At 46.3% G+C, this 21,224-nt stretch overlaps 2 protein-coding genes and 1 pseudogene across 7 annotated transcripts in view; 2 read left to right on the top strand and 1 right to left on the bottom strand.

Moving 5' to 3' along the window:
* Window positions 1–11,850, bottom strand: part of oga (O-GlcNAcase) — a 74,151-nt gene extending 62,301 nt beyond the window's left edge. For 2 of the 3 annotated variants that reach the window (XM_072479711.1, XM_072479712.1), the window contains exon 1: window positions 11,324–11,850. In XM_072479711.1, the coding sequence (XP_072335812.1) occupies window positions 11,324–11,618 (295 nt within the window). In that variant the 5' untranslated portion in view covers window positions 11,619–11,850. Of the gene's footprint in view, window positions 1–10,990; window positions 11,085–11,323 lie in introns of those variants that run through there. The other variant, XM_072479713.1, reaches the window with a different exon arrangement.
* LOC140393403 (U2 spliceosomal RNA) lies at window positions 7,402–7,620 on the top strand (annotated as a pseudogene).
* A 138-nt stretch (window positions 11,851–11,988) lies between the features above and the next one.
* Window positions 11,989–21,224, top strand: part of LOC140393354 (LIM domain-binding protein 1) — a 152,942-nt gene continuing 143,706 nt past the window's right edge. For 3 of the 4 annotated variants that reach the window (XM_072479728.1, XM_072479727.1, XM_072479723.1), the window contains exon 1: window positions 11,989–12,144. The gene's annotated coding sequence lies outside the window, so the exon portion shown is untranslated. Of the gene's footprint in view, window positions 12,145–13,030; window positions 13,191–21,224 lie in introns of those variants that run through there. The other variant, XM_072479725.1, reaches the window with a different exon arrangement.

Genomic DNA, 21,224 nt, shown 5'->3' with positions numbered 1-21,224 from the left:
GCTAACTTGTAACTCTCAAGCGCCCTTACTGAACCTTCATGTCTCATCTTTACATAAGCCTCCTTCTTCCTCTTGACAAGTGTTTTGACTGCTTTAGTAAACCACGGTTCCCTTGCTCGACCACTTCCTCCCTGCCTGACAGGTACATACTTATCAAGGACACGCAGTAGCTGTTCCTTGAACAAGCTCCACATTCCCATTGTGCCCATCCCCTGCAGTTTTCCTCTCCATCCGATGCATCCCAAGCCATGCCTCATCGCATTATAATTGCCTTTCCCCCAGATATAACTTGCCCTGCAGTATATACCTATCCCTTTCCATCACTGAAGTAAACATTATCGAATTGTGGTCACTATCACCAAAGTGCTCATCTACCTCCAAATCTAACACCTGTCCAGGTTCATTACCCAGTACCAAATCCAATATGGCCGCTCGTTGGCCTATCTACATACTGTGTCAGGAAACTCTCCTGCACACATTGGACAAAAACGGACCCATCTAAAGTACTCGAACTATAGCGTTTCCAGTCAATATTTGGAAAGTTAAAAAATCCTTTCCTCTACATCTCTGGAACCTTTCGGAGGCCTGTAGAAAACCCCTAACAGGATGACCTCTCCTTTCCTGTTTCTAACCTCAGCCCATACTACCTCAGTAGACGAGTCCTCATCAAACGTCTTTTCTGCCACCGTAATACTGTCCTTGACTAACAATGCCACCCCTCCCCCTCTTTTACCACCTTCCCTGAGCTTACAGAAATATCTAAACCCCGGCACCTGCAACAACCATTCCTGTCCCTGCTCTATCCATGTCTCCGAAATGGCTACAACATTGAAGTCCCAGGTACCAACCCATGCCGCAAGTTCACCCACCTTATTCCGGATGGTCCTGGCATTGAAGACACTTTAAACCACCTTCCTGCCTGCACACTCCTGCAACTTTGAAACCTTACTCATGACCTCACTACTCTCAACCTCCTGTATACTGGAGCTACAATTCAGGTTCCCAAGCCCCTGCTTAACTAGTTTAAACCGTCCCGAAAAGCATTAGCAAATGTCCCCCCCAGGATATTGGTACCCCTCTGGTCCAGGTGTAGACCATTCTGTTTGCAGAGGTCCCACCGACCTCAGAATCAGCCCCAATTATCCAGAAATCTGAAACCCTCCCTTCTGCACTGTCATCTTTGGACTGTGGGAGGAAACCGGAGCACCTGGAGGAAACCCACGCACACACTGGGAGACCAACAGACTCCGCACAGACAGTAACCCAAGCCGGGGATCGAACCTATCAAAGGATGAGATAGGGGAGGGGAAGGTGTCTGAGGTCTACAAGGAGTTGATGGACTGGGTGGGAGCCCTGGTGTAAGTACACGTAAAGTGTAAGTGGGAGGAGGAGCTGGAGGCCAGGACGTGGGCTGAGGCCCTGCGGAGGGTGAATGCGCCCTCGTCGTGTGTGAAGCTGAGCCTCATTCAGTTTAAAGTAGTCAATAGGGCACATATGACGCTAACACAGATGAGTAGGTTTTTTTGAGGGGGTATAGGATAGGTGTGGGCGGTGCGTCGGGTGGCCTGCCTCACATCCACGTTTTGGGCATGTCTGAAGCTGAGGGGGTTCTGGCAGGGGTTCACGGACGTAATGTCCAAGGTGCTGGGGGTGAAGGTGGCCCTGAGTCCAGAGGTGGCGATTTTTATTTTTTGGGGTGCGGGGGTGGGTGTATTGATTTCTTTAAGGAGGATTGGGAGGTCAGCAAATGGTGGTGATAGTGGGGGGGGGGGGGGGGGTTAAAATGGGGAAGGCAAATGGGAGAGGGAAGCGGGAGAGGGGTGTTGGTGATTTCTAATGTTTCATGACAAAAATGCCTTGAATTAAATATTTTTATTTTTTTTTTAAACTGCTCAACAAGTTGCTGTTCATTAAAAGTTTTACATGTTATTAAACAGGAAATAAAGGAAAGCAAGTACAAAGCATGTATCAACGTCATCACTTTAGAGCGGGGAAAAGATTGACACGGTAGGCTTAGCGACATTGCTTGTTCTAGTATGAGCCACAAAACTTATCTTCCACTTAATAAAAAACATCAGCAATCTCAGAATATCAGCAATCTCACTACTGTTTCTTAAAGATATAAATTCAAGCCTCCAGAGACTTTAGCATGTAATCACTACTTATACTGCACTATTGAATGTTATGGTCCAGAAGGTTAGTTGTTGAAGAACAGGATCCAACTTTCATTCATTTTGTACACTTTTTTTTTTAAATGTAGAGTAGCCAACTCATTTTTTCCAATTAAGGGGCAATTTAGCATGTTCAATCCACCTACCCTGCACATCTTTGTGTTGTCGGGGCAAAACCCACGCAAACACGGGGAGAATGTGCAAACACCACACAGACAGTGAACCAGAGCTGGGATCGAACCTGGGACCTCGGCATCGCGAGACTGCAGTGCCACCACTGCGTCACCGTGCTGCCCTACACTTTTATAAGCATTCATATACAGTCACATATTGTAAGCACACAACCCAGCAAATTTCAGGCTGTATCCATTTATAAGATAATCCCTAGTTAATACCCACCACATGCATAGAATTAAACACAATTCATGTACAATTAACATGGTGGAAGAGCAGCACTGGCAGGAATGCGATCTTTCAAATGTAAAGCTTAAGTGGGCTGCTTATCATCTACAAGGCACAACGGAATACTCTCCACGTACATGAACAAATGCAGCTCCAACACGACTCAATACAATGCAAGATAAAACCACCTGCTCGTTTGGCACCAAACCACCACATTAACACCTGTCACCACCACTACACAGTGGCATCATGGTGTACCAGCTACAACAGGGTTTTTCAAAGTGTGGGTCGCAACAATCCTCGAGACTGCCAGCATTCTGGAGCAGCATATCCAGTGCAGAGTAAAACAAGCATTTTGTTGCTATTGCCCATCACGACAACCTACGTGCATGGGCGAGGTTGGATTTTCTGTTCTCACAAAGATGATGATGGCACAAAGGAACTTGCTGAACTCTGCACCTGTGAACCTGATTGGAATGAAATTGCGAGGACCAAGTAGGCTCCCCTTTCGAATTAAAGTAAGCGAACGTGGCATGTGCCATGAAGGTTGGCCGGCGTGGGTCACTAAGGTCGGTTGGCAGATTTGGGTCCCGCGAAAAAAAGCTTGAAAAACACTTGATGCTGCAAATAAGCCTCCTTCAGCAGCACCTTCCGACCCTGGGAACTCCACCACTTAGGGCAAGGATATAAATTGCATGATAACACCTCAGTCCCCTCTGAGCCGTACACCATCCTGACTCGGAACTATATTATCATTCCTTCTGTTACTGGGTCCCAATCCAGGAACTCCTGTCATAATAGCAACCCTCCCTCCACCCAACCTGAAGCAGACTCCAGGCGATTGCAACGCTCGCCACCACCTTCTCAAAGGCGTTTGCTGCAGTGCCTTATGAGATCCACAGTTGGGAAAAGTGTGTTTTTTTTCAAAACAGAATTCTCTCTCTTTCTTCCATTAACATTCATTACACCGCAGTGCACTGTGAATGCACTGGATTTAGCTCTGTAAACACTTTAGAAATATGCCCAGCGTGGAGATTAACGTACAGCACTTTAACAAAAAGCATTTTGTGCCGCACAGTATTAACAACTGTGACAATCAACTACACAAATAGAATCTGGTATTTTGGACATGGAATTTAAAAAATCTAATAAAAATTGCTGATGCAGAAATGAGATTCAGATTAAATTATTCCCTTCTGTAGCCAGGGAGATCAACTGGTATTGCATTAATGATCACATCATGGAAGGGACATTTGCGCTATTAATTATGAGCTCCATCTATAGTGACTTAAATTAAAATAAATGTTCAAATTCAGCAATTATTTTACAAATTACAAGAAGCTAAGGAAACTTTGGTATTGCCACCTGTAGTATTGCAAATCTACCAGAAAATTAGAAATTCAGACTAACGGCATTTCCCTTTAACGCTACACAAGGTGGATACAAAAGCAAGGGACCTGGGCACATAGTCACAAATGTTTAAAGGGGGAAAGCAAGCTAATACGATTAGAAACTGTATGGGCTACTTGACTTTATAAATAATAATAAAAATTTTGATTGATTACATTAACACTACCGTGAAAATCCCCTAGTCGCAAAATTCCGGCGTCTGTTCGGGTAGAGGGAGAATTCAGAATGTCCAATTCACCTAACAAACACGTCTTTCGGGTCTTGTGGGAGGAAACCGGAGCACCCGGACGAAACCCACACAGACACAGGGAGAACGTGCAGACTCCGCACAGACAATGACCCAAGCGGGAATTGAACTTGGGGCCCTGCTGCTGTGAAGCATCAATGCTAACCACTGTGCTGCCGTGCCACCCACAAATAGTGGGACCTTGCTGCAGTACCTACATTGTATCACTATTATTGTTTTGCTGCTGTGGAGGGAGAGAGGGGGTTCAGCAAAACATTTGACAGTCTCAAATATCCAGCAATGGAAAGATGATCAGCATCGTAATACCATGGCATGATTCTCATTGGTAACACACAAATTTATAATTGGAGAAGTTCCAATTGAATTTCCAACTGCCTAGTGTGATACTCAATCAGCCAAACTTGGAAGGCTGGTAGGTGGTGAATTAGTGATCTTGAGGGGTCATCATGTCTATTGTTCCAACTCTGCACTCTTTTTTTAGAAAACATTTTATTGAAGCATTTATAATTTTGACATTTTAAACAGCAGAGCGGTCCGACACACGCAAAAAACCCACAATAAAATACCCAGCTTACCCCCACCCAACTTCCCCCTGCCCTAACTCCAAGCTATCCATATATTAGATTCCATGCCCTTATTCTTCACTTCCATGCCTCCTCAACCCCCCTGCTGACGGTCAGTTTTCCATAAAGAAGTCGATGAACAGCTGCCACCTCCGAGCGAACCCCTTATGGCAAACTTAATCTTCTCTAGCCTGAGAAACCCTGCCATGTCACTGAACCACACCACCTACTTCGGGGGCTCCGAGTCCCTCCATCCCAGCAAAATCGGTCTCCAGGCCACCAGGGAGGCAAAGGCCAAAACGTCAGCTTGTCTCCCCCCCTGGGCTCCCGGATCTTCTGGCATTCCAAATATTGCCACCTCTGTACTCTGACAATACAAAACCACTGCTCTGTACGGAATTAGAAAGTGTGCAAAATATAACTAGCCTGGGAAGGGATGGAAAGGAATGCAATGAAACAAATCAGCTAATCTTTCTAGTTTCATTACTGTGCCCTAAATCATGATAGCCCTCTACACCCAGGTTTGGAGAGCCTCCAACTGATGTTTGCTGTCTGGGTTCATTTAAAAATGGTCACTTGGACCATTAATGTAAGCAAAGTATCGACTGTACTCTCATGATTGCACCGCAAAAAAAGGGAAAATTCAAAAACTCTAACTTTGCTCTTGATAAAATCTAATAAATATGTTCACTTTTGAATCAGTTTCAATTGGTCTTTTTCTCCCTTCCAAAATGCATCTTGGAAATGAATCTAAATCTTTCCCAGAAAAATAAGGAAGGTGTGGACAGCACGGTGGCGCAGTGAGTAGCACTGTAGCCTCACGGCGCCACGGTCCCAGGTTCGATCCCAGCTCTGGGTCATGCCTGTGTGGAGTTTGCACATTCTCCCCGTGTTTGCATGGGATTTGCCCCCACAACCCAAAAGATGTGCAGGGTAGGTGGATTGGCCACGTTAAATTGCCCCTTAATTGGAAAAATGAATTGGGTATTCTAATTTATTTTTTTTAAATAGTAAGAACAGGCAGTGGTTCTACAAACAGTTACAATTCTCAGCCGTAATGCTGATGGGGAATACCATTCAATAGCTGTGTTCCTTCTACAGGGAAGAGAAAACAATAGGAGAATCACACAGAAAAGATGCTCTACCACCTAGTAGTTTTGAGAGAGATTCTCAAAGTTTTAGATGATCACAAATAGCTTTGGATTAGGCAATCAAAGAGGAAGGAGGGAAAACCTGTAAAACGTAAAAAATGAATTCCTGATTCTGCTAGTTCACCAATCAAAAGAAACAAAGCGGAATTGAGGATATTCACATCGTAAATGCTCAACAGGCTCTTTTATCCGAGGCTTGTTGGTGATCATGGAGACACACAGAAAATGTTGCCACATGTAGGGTCCTAAATGAGGAGTCAACGTTAGATAGCTGTCTAATCTATATTTGTCACGTGTACCGATGATTATTTTTAAAAGTAAATTTAGAGTACCCAATTATTTTTTTCCAATTATGGGTTTAGCTTAGTAGGCTAGACAGCTGGTTTGTGATTCAGAACAAGGCCAGCAGCGCGGGATCAATTCCCGTACCAGCTCAGTGTACCTGAACAGGTGCCAGAATGTGGCGACTAGGGGCTTTTCACAGTAACTTCATTGAAGCCTACTTGTGACAATAAGCAATTATTATTATTTAACACCTCAAAACCACATAATCTTCACTTGATTAACCTAAAGTTTCAAATAAACACTCAGCAAACCACGGAGATGTAGTTATGGGTCACAGCACACAATCCAGCTTCAAATAGATTTGGAAATACTCCTAAAATTGGTTCTTGAAGAAGGCTGAAAAAGGAAATTGGAAATCTAACAGCACTTCTGATTTCAAGTGATATATACTATAATTTGCAATAAGACCTATTCAGTGTTGCCAAAATGCTTTTATATTTAAAAGATCTAGATCTTAATACAGATATTATCTCATATCTCTTTTGTTTGTATTGTGATTTAAAACACTATAGGCTTAGGACTTTGGAGCAGACATCTTGTGGCTGCCCTCTGTAACTATTCCTGCCATCACTGAAGCAGAACTTTGTCAGCACATCAAGGGAATTTCAAACAAAATGTCTGCCTGTGAGCTGCTAAAAATTCAACAGTTTGAAAGTGGTCAACATAAGGGGAAAATTTACTAATCCGTACAGAATTATTCCCCTAATAGGATTGTCCGAGAAGTTAGTCAAAGGTGTTTCCTTTTAATCCTACAGTCAATGTCTATAAGCCAAAGCTTAAATTTTCATTTTACAGCAAATACACTACAAGAGGAATTTTAGCATGTTATTCCATCAGAAACTGCCCTTTTAATTGATGCTGAACAAAGGACAAAGAATTCAAGCAATGGCCATTAACTCATGAATAAGCAAACATGTTAAATTCTTGATTCAATGAATCATTCCTTTTAGTAGAACTCAAATTGTCAAATAACTGTTCTAAAATTAACAGTCATATAACACAAATATTTCAACCATACGTGTAAACAGAATGCTCTACGTTGCTCTCCAGCAAGCCAAATTACATTCCATTTCTGAACAATAAATGCATATCCATTAAAATAAAGGTTTCTCATCGCTTCTCGACCTTTTGGCCAAGATCAAGTGTAGTATCTGCTCTTCCTTTTGGCTCGGATCTCGTATGTCTCTCGTGTGGGGACCATGAGTTGGATTCAATTTGAGCTTGGGTTGGTTTTTGGAGCAGGCAGGGAGCTAGACTGGGGGGTTCGCCCCTGTCCACACCCTGAGCCCTGGTTTTGTAAAGCAATTTCAGAATTACAATTCGAACATTCTGTTTAACGGTCTGCAAAATCATTTTTGGCAACACCTTAAAAGTTTCAGAAACATCACACAAGCCAACACTCAGCACAATATGTTGTTCCCTACAAAGATGACGATATAGGTGCCATGACTTACCTGCAACATATCTGCTTTTTCAAACATTTATTATCAATTACCACCAAGTCAAATCAATGGCAATGGGCATTCTCATTTCTACGGTTAGATACCTCTGCACTGCGCTTACATAATTCCATTAGTTGATCACACTTAGAATACTATTGTGGGAAGTAGATGGAATTGTTGGAATTAGACCCAATTATCTGACCACATATTTAAGCAATTTATCATATATTCAAAATATTTCAGGTTGAAGTGATAACTATTCAAAGTAAATATTCATACACATCTTTGTCTTCAACTTAATCCACTGTACTGGGCTATAGCAGGATCAATCTATATCTATTCAGAATCAAGTATATTCCTTAGGACTAATTTATGCAATAAAATCCCACTCGTGAAGATCAGTTGATTTTTCTGAAAAACACTTTTGACTGAAATACAGATCTAAAATGTAATTATTACCCTGCCATATGTTTTATTTAAGAAATCAAATGCCTTTCACCCTTTATATTCACTGACAAACTCAATCTCTTCAAAGATCCCAGCTTTTCACAGTAACTTCATTGAAGCCTACTACTTGTGACAATAGAAAATTATTAAGATGCGCTGTTAGGTGAATTGGACATTCTGAATTCACCCTCTGTGTACCCGAACAGGCGCCAGCGTGTGGCGACTGCGGGATTTTCACAGTAACTTCATTGCAGTGTTAATGCAAGCCTACTTGTGACACTAATAAAGATTATCACTTTGATCAAACACAACCTAAAAAGACACACCAGGTTAGTGATATCCTTTACAAACAAAACATTTTTCTGAAAATGTAGAATTATGAAAATAAACAAACCAGAAGACTGAACTCGCGAGTTAATAATCTACATGCACATTCAGTAATTCCAACACAATATTCCTATCGAATATGACCATATCACCAAGCAACTGATTACACAACTTATGGATTCAAGATAAAATATTTGGATTTGATCTGTTTCTTGTCATGTGTACCCATGCACAGTGAAAAGGATTGTTCTGCGTACAGTTCATTCCGTCCATGAAAAGAAAATACATAGGGCAAACATAAAATAAACAATGTAAATACATAGACACGGGCATCGGGTGAAGCATACAGAAATGTAATACTACTCAGTAGAGGTGGTGTGTAAAGAGATCAGATCAGTCCATAAGAGGGTCGTTTAGGAGTCTGGTAACAGCGGGGAAGAAGCTGTTATGTGCGTGTTCTCAAACTTTTGTATCTCCTGCCCGGTGGAAGAAGTTGGAAGAGTGAATACCCCAGGTTGGGGGGGGGGGGGGGGGGGGGTCTTTGATTATGCTGCCCGATTTCCGAAAGCAGCGGGGGGTGTAGACATTTGCACCATTAACAAGGCATTTTCCATTATCAAACAGACATAACATTTTATTTCCAGTGTTGTCCTTTTCTACGAAACCACCCCCTCCCCCAAAACCAAGATTGAAAATGGAACATGGGCCAATTTTCTGGCATGATAAACAGAAATAGTTCACATTGTTATATTATCCTAAGACAAAACCTTACAGTCCACACACAGACAATACTCTGAATGTCTCTGAGCTAACACGACATAGCATAATACCGTCTTAAAGGATGTGACAATACGAAGACAAAAAGAAGACAGTTTTAAAAGTACACCAGTGAAGGCAAAAGTAACTATTGGGAGCACTCTGGAAAATTGCTACAGTTCTGAATATATTACCACCATAGAATGGTTACAGCAAATAAGGTCGTCATTTGGTCCACCGTGTCCATGCCAAATCTTTGGCGGTGCAACTCACTTAGTCCCACTCCCCCTGCCGCACCTCCACAGCCCTGCAAATTTGCTTAAATGGGTATATATGGCTTTATTAATACAGATTATGTTGAATTATAGCTACTGCCTCCTCTTTCCCAAATTTGCTGACTTTTCATAACGGCAACGCTCCATTTTTCCCAAGCCCTTTCAGGGAGCATCAATAGCCTATTTGAGAAATGAAAATCGCTTATTGTCACGAGTAGGCTTCAATTAAGTTATTGTGAAAAGCCCCTAGTCGCCACATTCCGGCGCCTGTTCGGGGAGGCTGGTACGGGAATTGAACCGTGCTGCTGGCCTGCCTAGGTCTGGTTTAAAAGCCAGCGATTTAGCCCAGTGAGCTAAACCAGCCCCTAGGGGATACAGAAGAAATAATAGCCGAGTTGGACAGTCGCCACCCAAGGATCACTTGCAAAGGATTTTACAGTAGAGGAGTCCTTCGGCTGCGCTGCTATCAAATGCCTATCTATTCCAATCCCATTCTCTAGCAGTTGGTCTGTAGTCTTGTATGCCATGGTGTTTCCAGCACTCACCTGAAATACTTCTTAATGTTGGGAGGATTCCTTCCTCTACCACCCTCTCAGGTAGTGAACTCCAGGTTCCCACCACCCTCTGAATGAAAATGTTTTTCCACAACTCCCTTCTAAATCTCCTGCCCCTTACCTTACATCTATGCCCCTTGATAGAGGGGTCAAAGTTTATCTTTATTTTACCTCCCGGAGAATTTTGTACACCTCAATGAGAGCCCCTTTCAGCCTTCGCTGCACGAAAGAAAACAACCCCTGCCTATCCAGCCTCCCTTCATAGCTGAAAAGCTCCAGCCCAGGCAACATCCTGGTGAACCTATTCTGCACCCTTTCTACTTCAATCACATTCTTCCTCTCGTGTAGCGACCAGAACTGCACACAATACTCTAGCTGTGGCCTAACAAATGTTTCATACAGCTCCATCATAACCTCCTCACTCTTGTATTCTATTAATGGCAAGTATCCCATATGCCTTCTTAACCATATCTACCCGACTTGCTGCCTTCAGGGATCTTTGGGCATGCACACCAAGGTTCCTCTGTACTTGCTAGCATTCTACCACTCATTGTGTATTCCCTTGCCTCATTAGTCCTCCCAAAATCCATCACTTCACACTTTTCAGAGGTTAAAGTCAATTTGTCACTGTTCTGCCGAGTATGTCTATTTCATCCTGTAATCACCCAAGGCTTTCCTCCTTGCTATGTATCACGCAACCAATTTTCCTGTAATCTGCAAACTTAATGACCATACCTCCCACCATGTCTAGATCATTAATGTACACAACAAATAAGTAACGCAACACTGATCCCTGAAGTACACAGCTGGACAGACTTCCAGTCACAAAAACAACCTTTGACCATTGCCCTCTGCCACTAAGCCAATTTTGGTTCCACCCTGGATCGCATGGGTTCTTACCTTGATCAGTCTCCCAAGCAAGACCTTGTCCATGTAGACTACATCAACTGCACTCCCACCAAGTCACAGCTCTGATCAGATGACATGGCACCGACTAATCCCTCCCTGTGGTGTGTGAAGGGAGAGCAGACTGACCTGGGGCAGAGGACACTATTGTGAGATCACAAACAGCCTCACCCAACCCGAGCCACAAAGGAAACAGCCAAACGCCAAAACAAGCCGCACTTTCGACACCACAATATGGCTGGAGAATTAGCAATATAAACCAGTTTGATGCGGGCTGCCTGGGGTTAGATGCGGGGCGTGGACCGGGGGGCCGAGCCGAGTGCTTACCTTCCACCACGCCGCACAGGAATTTCTTCTTCTCACCGCTGGGATCGGGCCGCTGGGGCGGGGGGCAGGTCTCCAGGCCGCCGTTGGCCGCGTCCTGGGGGGCGGGCTGGGCGGCGGCGGCCGGGTCGCCGGCCGGGGTGGAGTGGACGCTGTCTGCAGCGGGAGGCCCGGGCGGCGGGGCGGCAGTGGGGCTGATGTGGGTGGCGGGGATGGAATCTGCGTCGCCCTCCTCCAGCGCCCCGGTCGCCTTCTCTTTCTGCACCATCGTCAGCTTGGAGCGAGAGGATCTGCGCATCGACCTGGGCCTACTCCCCGCGACCCCGCCGGCTAAACCCGGCGCAAAGATTTTTCAAATATTAACCCTAAGCACTGGAATATTAATTAAGGTCGGGCCGCCCGGCGGGTTTGAATGTTAATTTAATGATGATTATTTTCGCCTCACAGCCGCTCGCGGGTTTTCGCTTCCGTCCCTTGTTGTCCCGCAAAGCAGTCTGGGACGGCGCCCAGACCCTGCGCACGCGCATTGCCGCCCGCCGCCCCGCCTCGGGCCACAAACGGCGATATTATTTCACCCGGAGCTCTCCGTCTGAACCCGGCCGCCCGCAGCGCGGCGGAAACCCCCGTTCCGCCTGTTTGTTTCACCGCTTCCCTCTGGCCGATTGTCGCCAGGGCTGACGGGGAGAGGACTGCGCATGTGCGTCATCCTTGGCCTTCGAAGCGAGTGAGAGAAAAAGATTGCTTTTTCAGTGGCGCGAGCGCGGGTTAATGTTTTCCAGTCGGGCTCAGGCGGCCGCCGGTGTTGTTTTCAATTTTCCAGTCTGGTACGTTAAAAATATGTATATTTGTTGTTCTGGAGAGGATGCTGGGAGTTGGGTGTGACGCTACTGCGCAAGTGCGGAAACAGCCTGGAACCAGTGTCAACCGGTTTGTCTAAACGCCCATTTTTATTTTCCATAACTTTGTTTTTTTATATAAACGCTTTTCTTTTGATCAACTGCCTCTGATTTTTGTATTTTTTCCAGTAATGTCCGAGCCGCGGAACCCCTCGGTTTCGATATTGGCGTCGATTTATTTCCCCTTTGCGACACTGCGCAGGCGTGGTCCTTAGTCAGCCGGGGATTGGTGCTGCACCTGCGCTGTCGGCCTTGGCCAGCCGGGGATTGACGCGGCGCCTGCGCCGCCGGCCTTGGCCAGCCGGGGTTTGACGCGGCGCCTGCGCCGCCGGCCTTGGCCAGCCGGGGATTGACGCGGCGCCTGCGCCGCCGGCCTTGGCCAGCCGGGGATTGGTGCAGCGCCCAAGCTGCCGGCTTTGGCCAGCCAGGGGTTGGTGCTGCGCCTGCGCTGACGGCCTTGGCCAGCCGGGAAATGGTGCTGCGCCTGCGCCGCCGGCCCATTCCCACGGAGGTGGAGCGATGGAGAGGACATGCGCAGTTAACAACCCCCTTCTCTTTCTACCTTGCGCATGTGCAGTCCTGCCCAACCTTCACTGACCTATTTATGAAGCAGAGGAAGGAAGGAAGGGCAAAAAAAATAAATTGCTCAGTTATTTAACTTGCTCCTTCAGCAATTTCCATGGCAACTGATCTCTTCTTCTTACTCCTCCAATCATTAACTTGCTGTGCTTATCATTAAGTCCTGTGGCAAGCCTGTTTCCAATTTTGAAAGGGCAGTGTGCATGGGGGAAGGGAAAATATTCAACAACTTCATTTTTGTGGCAGAAATGGTAGCAACAATCTTTAGGACAGACGGGACTATCTCCTGTAATTGCAGCCTCGTTGTTTTCTTAAAAATAACATTTTTCAACTAACAAGCTCTGCCTTTAAGCCTGGAAGCTTCCTGAGTTCTTTGCCCGTGTTTACAACCAGATGTAAGTCTCTATCTAATGATTTAATTGTGTCAATCAGCACAAATTTACTGAATCGTGCACCTTCTGCAGAGGGAAAAAAAAACTTTCAACAGATACCCAAGTGCCCCCTGCCCCAAGACATAATTCAATATAATTGAGGTGGAAGACCTAACCAACCATGAGAGGACTTAAAGCGAGTAAATCCCCAGAAAGAGATGGAATTTATCAGAGTATCAAGAGATGAGCAGGATTTGTACAGCATAACTATTATTGTGAAGGATTCAATGGATGCTCGAGATGTTGCTATTATGCCTGTATTTAAACCCCAAAAATGTATGCATTCATCTTATTTAAATTCTGCCTTTTTACAAAAGGAATTAATTATCAGAAGTTAACTTGAGGAATATCGGTTCAAATCAGTCAACAGCTTCAGACCAAAATCCTTGATTTCTTTGCGAAACTAAATGAAAATAAAAGCATTTGAGAAAGTTCCATGTGAAGATAAAACTCAAAACTGTCGGGCCTCAGGGCAAAACTTGGCAAAAACCGTGGGCGGGATTCTCCACTCCCGCGCCGAAGTGCCCACGCTGTCGTGAACGCGGTCGAGGTTCACGACGGCGCGAAACAGCCCCTATCCCGACCGATTCAGGGCCCGATAATGGGCTAGGAGCGGGGCCGCGTTATTTACACGTGCCCGGCCTTGTCGCCGCGTAAAGGCGGCACCGCATACATGGAGCGCGGCCAGTGCTGCATAACTGGCGTCACCCGCGCATGCGCAGGCTGGCCGTCCTCTCCGAGTCCGCCCCGCAAGAAGGTGGCAGACGGATCGGGGCTGCGGAAGAAAGGAGGTCCTCCTTCAGAGAGGACGGCCCAACGATCGGTGGGCGCCGATCACGGGCCACCCCACATTTGAGGTACCCCCCGGTGCAGGATACCCCCCCCTCCAGCATTCCCGCGCTGTTCCCGACGGCAGTGACCAGGTGTGGACGGAGCCGGGTGGAACCCGCCGTTTTGGGCTGGCCGCTCGGCCCATCCGGGCCTGAGAATAGCAGGGGTGCCGGAGAATCGCCATTTTGTGTGTCTCGGGCGATTCTGCGGCCCGCGGAACTCAACGGGGCTGTTCCCGCCGCTTGGGAGAATCGCGGGAGGGCGTCGGACCGGCGTCGTGGGAAATTTTGGCGGCCCAGGCGATTCTCCCAACCGGCCCGGGAGTGGAGAATCACGCCCCTTGTCTTTGGTACTTTTTCTTTCTTGGGGATTTCCCACAGCACTTAACAGCAAAACAAACACTTCCGAAATGTCACTGTTGTTATAAAAGAATAGGAAATTAGCAGAAGGGTGGAAAACAGATTTATAAAATATTCCTTCATGGGATGTATGTATTACTGGCAAGCTTTGTTGCACATTTATTACATGTTTGGTGCATGGAAAAAAAAAACCTGGTGAGCCAAATAAAGGAAAATAAGTAGATCGAGGGTAACCAGGGAAAGAGTGGGGCCCCACTAGGGACCAAGGTGTGTGGAGCTGAAAGATGTAGGTAAGGAATTAAATTAGTATTTTGCATCTGTGTTCACTATGGAGAAGGACAATGTAGGGATAGAAAGCAGGGAGGCCCGAAGTCAAACCATGAACTGGAAGCAAGGTTTGATTTGAACAAAAGTGTCTCCCCAGAAAGGTATAGGCCTGAATGTGAACCTCAATCGAACCCAGGTCCTCGGCACAGTGAGGCAACAGTGCTAACTAGTTGTATTTCCTGCATATTTCATGGTAGTTCTTGGTGTAAACAGTAATTGTGTTTCACCTTGCACACTTTGGTGATTGTAATTATTGGGCCGCCAAGGGCCAAAGATTTTGGGAATTTTCATAATACCTATTGGTTAATTCACTTTTATTATGGCTCTGGGGCACGTGTGGTTGGAATTGAATTCTACATGAACTTCAGTAAGTCTTTTGACAAGGTCCCACATAGGAGACTGATCAAGAAGGTAATAGCCCATGGGATAGCCAGTGGACTTTCAAGATTTGGCAGAGACAATATTGGTGATATCTCTCCAGGGATTTGAGATGTCTGCTGTACATTGTCCATGTTTCTGATTCATACAGGAGGGTGGAGTCCACGGCTACTCTGTATGTGAAGCCTCAGCCTTTGATCACTGTTCCTCAGGCTGCAAGGGTGCATTGGTGTTGATGTTGAATTTCATCATCAATGTCTACTCGCGCCAAGAGGAGGCTCCCGAGGTATGGGAAATGATCCACATTGTCCAGGGGCTCACCGTGGATCTTGATGGTCGAGGAGCAGTTTTGTGTGGCAGGATGCGGGTTGGTAGAGGACCACCTTCTCCAGTTTATTCTATACCAGGACCTCACATCATGAACCTCTCACTTAACCTTCCTTTTAAACCCTAAGCCTGACATTGCCTCAAATAAATGAAAGACTTGTGTTTAAATGAATGAATGTAAGACTGCCACAACCGGCCCACAGCAGACGCCACATCCCTGTGTTGCTAATTGTGTTTCTCTTTATTTGGCTCTGAATATGGCGGTCAATATGGTCGCCTTCCTTAATTTTAATTACGTTTTGCTCTAGAGTCGCCAGGTATCTTTCGATACCGCCACAAGGTTCAAACGAATACTGATCAAAGACTCGATACACCAGTTAGTTAGTTCAAAGTCAAATGCTTATTTATTCACACACACAGTTAAATATACTCATGCACAAATACTACAGACTAAACTATCACTACTGCTAAAGCCTATACTTAGCTTCGGGCACCCACTCAGTCAGAGGAACAATGTTCGGTTCTGAGGCTGCTGGGGTCAAAGTGGTGAAGGGGGAACAGCTAGGGTCATCTGTCTGGTAGCGTGCGTTGACCTTGGACTTGTTCTGGTGCAGCTGGTGGACGGGTCTCTCCTCGGTGAGAGCCGGAGCCAAGAGAACGATTCTCTCTTGGGGGATCCTTCTTATACCCAAAGGGGCTTTGCGCGCTTTTGGGCGGGCCTTCAACTTGGCCCCAATTAATTGGGCCGTTTCTCAATCGTTCCTATCGATTTCCTCCAATAAAGGGGCGGGTGCCCTGATGGCTGGGCGTGTCCTAGGTGGCCGTTGGCCTGCTTTGTTCTGGTCTCCTCTGGCACCTGGGGTCTGCCTTAGTATCGGTTACTCAAATGTTACTCTTTTGTCCCCGGAGATGGGCCATTAGTATGCTAATGGGTTTGCAGTTTTGGTCTTGTCTGGGAGCTGTGGCTCCAATATATAGACACACCCTGAACCTGCTTGTTTTCTCAGCATTGTCCATTTTCCCTGCAATCTTTGTAAAGTGTCCATTTTGTAATCGGGAAGTGGCCATCCCAGATGGCTACACCTGGCCCTACGCTTATCCCTGGAACATCTTGACAACAAGGACTCCTACATCAGACTCCTATTCATTGACTGCAGCTCTGCCTTCAATACCATAATCCCAGCCAAGCTCATATCAAATCTCCAAAAACTTCAGACTTGGCTCCTCCCTCTGCAACTGGATCCTCAACTTCCTGACCCATAGATCACAATCAGTAAGGATAAATAACAACCCCTCTTCCACGATAGTCCTCAATACCAGGGCCCCACAAGAGGTAGAGAACCTAGTGGAGTGGTGGAACGATAACATTGTCAGCAAAACTAAAGAGCTGGTCATCGACTTCAGGAAGCAAAGTATCTTGCACACCCCTGTCTGCATCAACGGGGCCGAGGAGGAGATGGTTGACAGCTTCAAATTCCTAGGTGTGCACATCACCAACAATCTGTCCTGATCCACCCATATTGATGCTATGACCAAGAAACCACAACAGAGCCTATACTTTCTCAGGAAACTAAGGAAATTCGGCATGTCCACATTGACTCTTACCAATTTTTACAGATGCACGATAGAAAGCATTCTATCTGGCTGCATTACAGCCTGGTATGGCAACTGCTTGGCTCAAGACCGTAAGAAACTACAGAGTCGTGAACACCGCCCAGTCCATCATGCAAACCTGCCTCCCATCCATTGACTCTGTCTACACCTCCCGTTGCCTGGGGAAAGCGGGCAGATAATCAAAGGCCCCTCCCATCCGGGGTATTTATTCTTCCAACATCTTCCATCGGGCAGGAGATACAGAAGTCTGAGAACACGCACGAACAGACTCAAACAGTTTCTTCCCTGCTGTCACCAGACTCCTGAATGACCCTCTTATGGACTGAACTGATCTCTCCACACATCTTCTCTGCCGTGTAGCACGACACGCCGTATGCTTCACCCGATCCCCGTGTCTATGTATTTACAATGTGTATTTATGTATGTCCTGTGTTTTATTCATGTATGGAATGATCTGTCTGGACTGTAGGCAGAACAATACTTTTCACTGTACCTCGGTACCCGTGACAATAAAACAAATGCAAATATAAAATACTTCTCACAACCACCAGACTCCTGAAGGTGCTTTACAGCCGATGAAGTTCTCTGCCATCACTTTTATAATGCAGGAAACAATTGCATTTGAATTAATTGTGTTACATTTGCTGATTGTTATTTCATTATTTAAAAAGGTGATGTGAGACAGTTACCTTAATATGGAAGGGAATTCCAGCATGTGGATGTCAAAAGTGGCAGCAGTTGCATTCTCCCACTCATTCATCACCTTCCTCTCAGATTCTCTCCCTGCCGAGGTCAGTGTAAACACAGAACAAAAAGTGGAGCTGTGCACAGTACTGGAAAGAAATATATATAAAAATGAATTAGGAGCAGAAGTGGGTTCACCCTGAGGCGGACGTGCAATGAAACACGCTGTGCCTAGGCACAGAGCCCGACCAATGGGGGTGGCTTGTGCTGGCCAGTGTCTGTGGGCAGTTCTTGGGTGCCAGTCAGAGCCTGATCGCTCTGCATTGCCATCAGACCCTGATTGGCTGAGTGCCCTTAGAGCGGGAAAACACTGATGAAAAATGAAATGAAAATCGCTTATTGTCACAAGTAGGCTTCAATGAAGTTACTGTGAAAAGCCCCTAGTCGCCACATTCCGGCGCCTGTTCAGGGAGGCTGGTACGGGAATTGAACCGTGCTGCTGGCCTGCCTTGGTCTGCTTTAAAAGCCAGCGATTTAGCCCAGTGAGCTAAACCAGCCCCTGTTATTCGTTCTGGACTTCGATCCAAATTCGTTGAGGCGACTAGGAGAGTGAGAGACAGCAGTCAAGGCGAAGATCTGTCTTTTTGCGAAAAAATGCAGCAGGTTAATCAATCTCGACCCAGGGCTGAGGAGCAGGCCACAACAAGGCAGCCAGCAGTGAGGCAAGGTCATCAAGCAAGGTTAGTTGCGAGGTGCCGGTCATCAAGGAGAGCAGCGGGGCGATTCATCCCCCAGGTCAGAGCAGAGGAGTCCTGGGCAGGCGAGGCCATAGCCGGGCAGCCTGAACCAACAGCAACGCAAGGCCATCGAGGGGAACAGGGACGGCTTTACCCCCAGGGCCGAGGAGAGCTTTTTCAGAAATTTCACATGCATTAAAATCAAGAAAGATCAGTTAATATGAAGTGACAATGTCAACCTGATAGTTAAAACATAGAAAATTGAAGGTGGGCAGGAGAATAAAGCTAGGTCAAAAGACAGTTTGTCTTTTTACTCAAAGTTTTGAACCATTCACAAACTGCACATTCATCCTCATCCACCAAAAATCTGGATGAATTCTGTGATGTCTTAGACTTGGGGAAACCACATTGCCTAGAAATGCAGTCTGGAATGGCAATTGAACCACAAGATATTTCTTCTGTTGAGCGGTGGCGCAGTGGTTAGCACTGCAGCTTCACGACGCCGAGGTCCCAGGTTCAATCCCAGCCCCAGGTCACAGTCCATGTGGAGTTTGCACATTCTCCCCGTGCTGTGTGGGTCTCACCCCCACAACCCAAAAGATGTGCCATGCTAAATTGCCCCTTAATTGAGGGGAAAAAAAGAATTGGGTACTCTAAATTTTAAAAAGAAGATATATGACCAACAATGGTGAAGATTTCCCTGTACATCAAAAATTGTCGTGTACAGAGCTTCAATAATGCCGCAAGTAAAGCAGGAAAATATTCAGGTCTACAAGCAAGACTGAACAATGCAGGCCCTGGACATTATTCATTCCATGTTCCAGTCTCTCCCTGAATTTAATCTACAATGCAGCAGCTGAATCGTGTGAGGCAGCCGTACATTTTTTTGACTTTCAAAACCTGTGTGCCTTTCCTTTTTGGTTTCCATGCACCATTGGAATGTGTTGCAATCATGTTTGGAGCACGCAAATGGAAAACATTCGACAGTCAAAAGAATTTGTGACATCAGGTAGTCCGCTCCTGCAGATGCTATTTTTACTTTGAAAATGAACTTTGCTGATATAAAATAAACCTTATTAGACATAGCCACATCAATCTCAGAAAACCACATGTGAAAGCTGAAGCAAAATCCTTAGCTGAGAAGTTTGAAAAGTACAATATTGCTGTTTTTACTGTTTTGTGGAACCGGTTACTTCAAGGTATAAATGCCGTCAGCAAATCGTTGCAAAATGTTGATATAACTTTACTAAATACTTCACAATTGTTAGCCTCAGTTAAAAGTTTTGTCATGCAAGTTCAAAATGACTATAGCTTGGTGGAGGCAGAGGGACTAACATTAACAAAGAGGTTAATGTTTAGAGGGACAAGTGGCGTACAGCCACACGAGATTGAGCAGGTCCCACTGATGATGAGATGCATACAAGATAAGTTATTTTTCAATGAAACGAGAGACCATGAAATCACTTTTTAAAAGGGAAAGAGAAGATAATCGTTGAGACTGTCAATGTTATTTGTGACACAATAATGGTGCAATTGCAGAGTAGAAGCGAAAGACTGTTGATTAATTTTGCATGCTTTTCAACAGTAGTTTGGATGAGAATGCTAAAAGCTACTGCAATAAGAAATTAAGTGAATTCTACCGGGAGGACAAAGACACAGGCCGGGGTTCTCCCGTAATTGGCGGGACGGCCCGACTCCGGCGCCAAGAGCGGCGCAAACCACTCTGGCGTCGGGCCGCCCGGAAGTTGCGGAATCCTCCGCTAGGCCAGCGCCGGCGGGCTTGGCGCCACACCAACTGGCGCCGAAGGGCCGCCGTGAGCTGGCGTGTTTCCTCCGCATGCGCAGGGGTTTCTTCTCCGCGCCGACCATGGTGGAGCATTACAGTGGCCACCGCAAAGGGAAAGAGTGCCCCCAAACCACAGGCCCGCCGGCAGATCGGTGGGCCCCGATCGCGGGCCAGGCCACCATTGGGGCCCCCCCTGGGATGGATCCGCCGCGCCCCCCCCCCCCCCCCCCCCCGAGGACTATGCTAGCCACCCTCCAAACCAGGTCCCGCCGGGGTGGACCAAGTCTATTTCACCGGCGGGACTGGCCGAAAACGGGCGGCCGCTCGGCCCATCGGGGCCCAGAGAATTGCTGGGAGGGCCGCTGCCAACAGCCCCAAACTGGTGCGGCGTGATCCCCGCCCGAAAACCGGAGAATTCGGCAGCGGGGCGGGATTCATGTGTCCCGTCCCCCCCCCCCCCCCCCGACGATTCTCCGACCCGTCAGGGGGGCCGGATGAATCCCGTCCACAATTTTTGAAGATGAAGTGAAACAATTTATTCATTTAATCGATATTGACAAGCTCTGTGCTTTACCACCAGCTGAGTTGTACAGACCTGTATGTGACAGTTTTTAAACAACCTTTCCAACTGTGGAAACTATTTTGAAAATATTTTTAACAATACCTGCCACAAATGCCTCTGGTGAACAGCCTTTTTCGATATTGAAAAGAGTTTAAAATTATTTGAGAAGTACAATGAGCCAGCAACCGACAAGTTGAGCCATATTAGGGTGGCACAGTGGTTAGCACTGCTGCTTCACGCGCCGAGGTCCCAGATTCGATCCCGGCTCTGGGTCACTGTCCGTGTGGAGTTTGCACATTCTCCCCGTGTTTGCGTGGGTTTCACCCCCACAACCCAAACATGTGCAGGGTAGGTGGATTGGCCACGCTGAATTGCCCCTTCATTGGAAAAAAA

Source organism: Scyliorhinus torazame, chromosome 16 (assembly GCF_047496885.1).
Source record: "Scyliorhinus torazame isolate Kashiwa2021f chromosome 16, sScyTor2.1, whole genome shotgun sequence".
In the NCBI taxonomy this organism is placed as follows: domain Eukaryota; kingdom Metazoa; phylum Chordata; class Chondrichthyes; order Carcharhiniformes; family Scyliorhinidae; genus Scyliorhinus; species Scyliorhinus torazame.
Note: the sequence above shows the minus strand (reverse complement) of the source record. Positions and strands in the feature narration are given on the sequence as shown.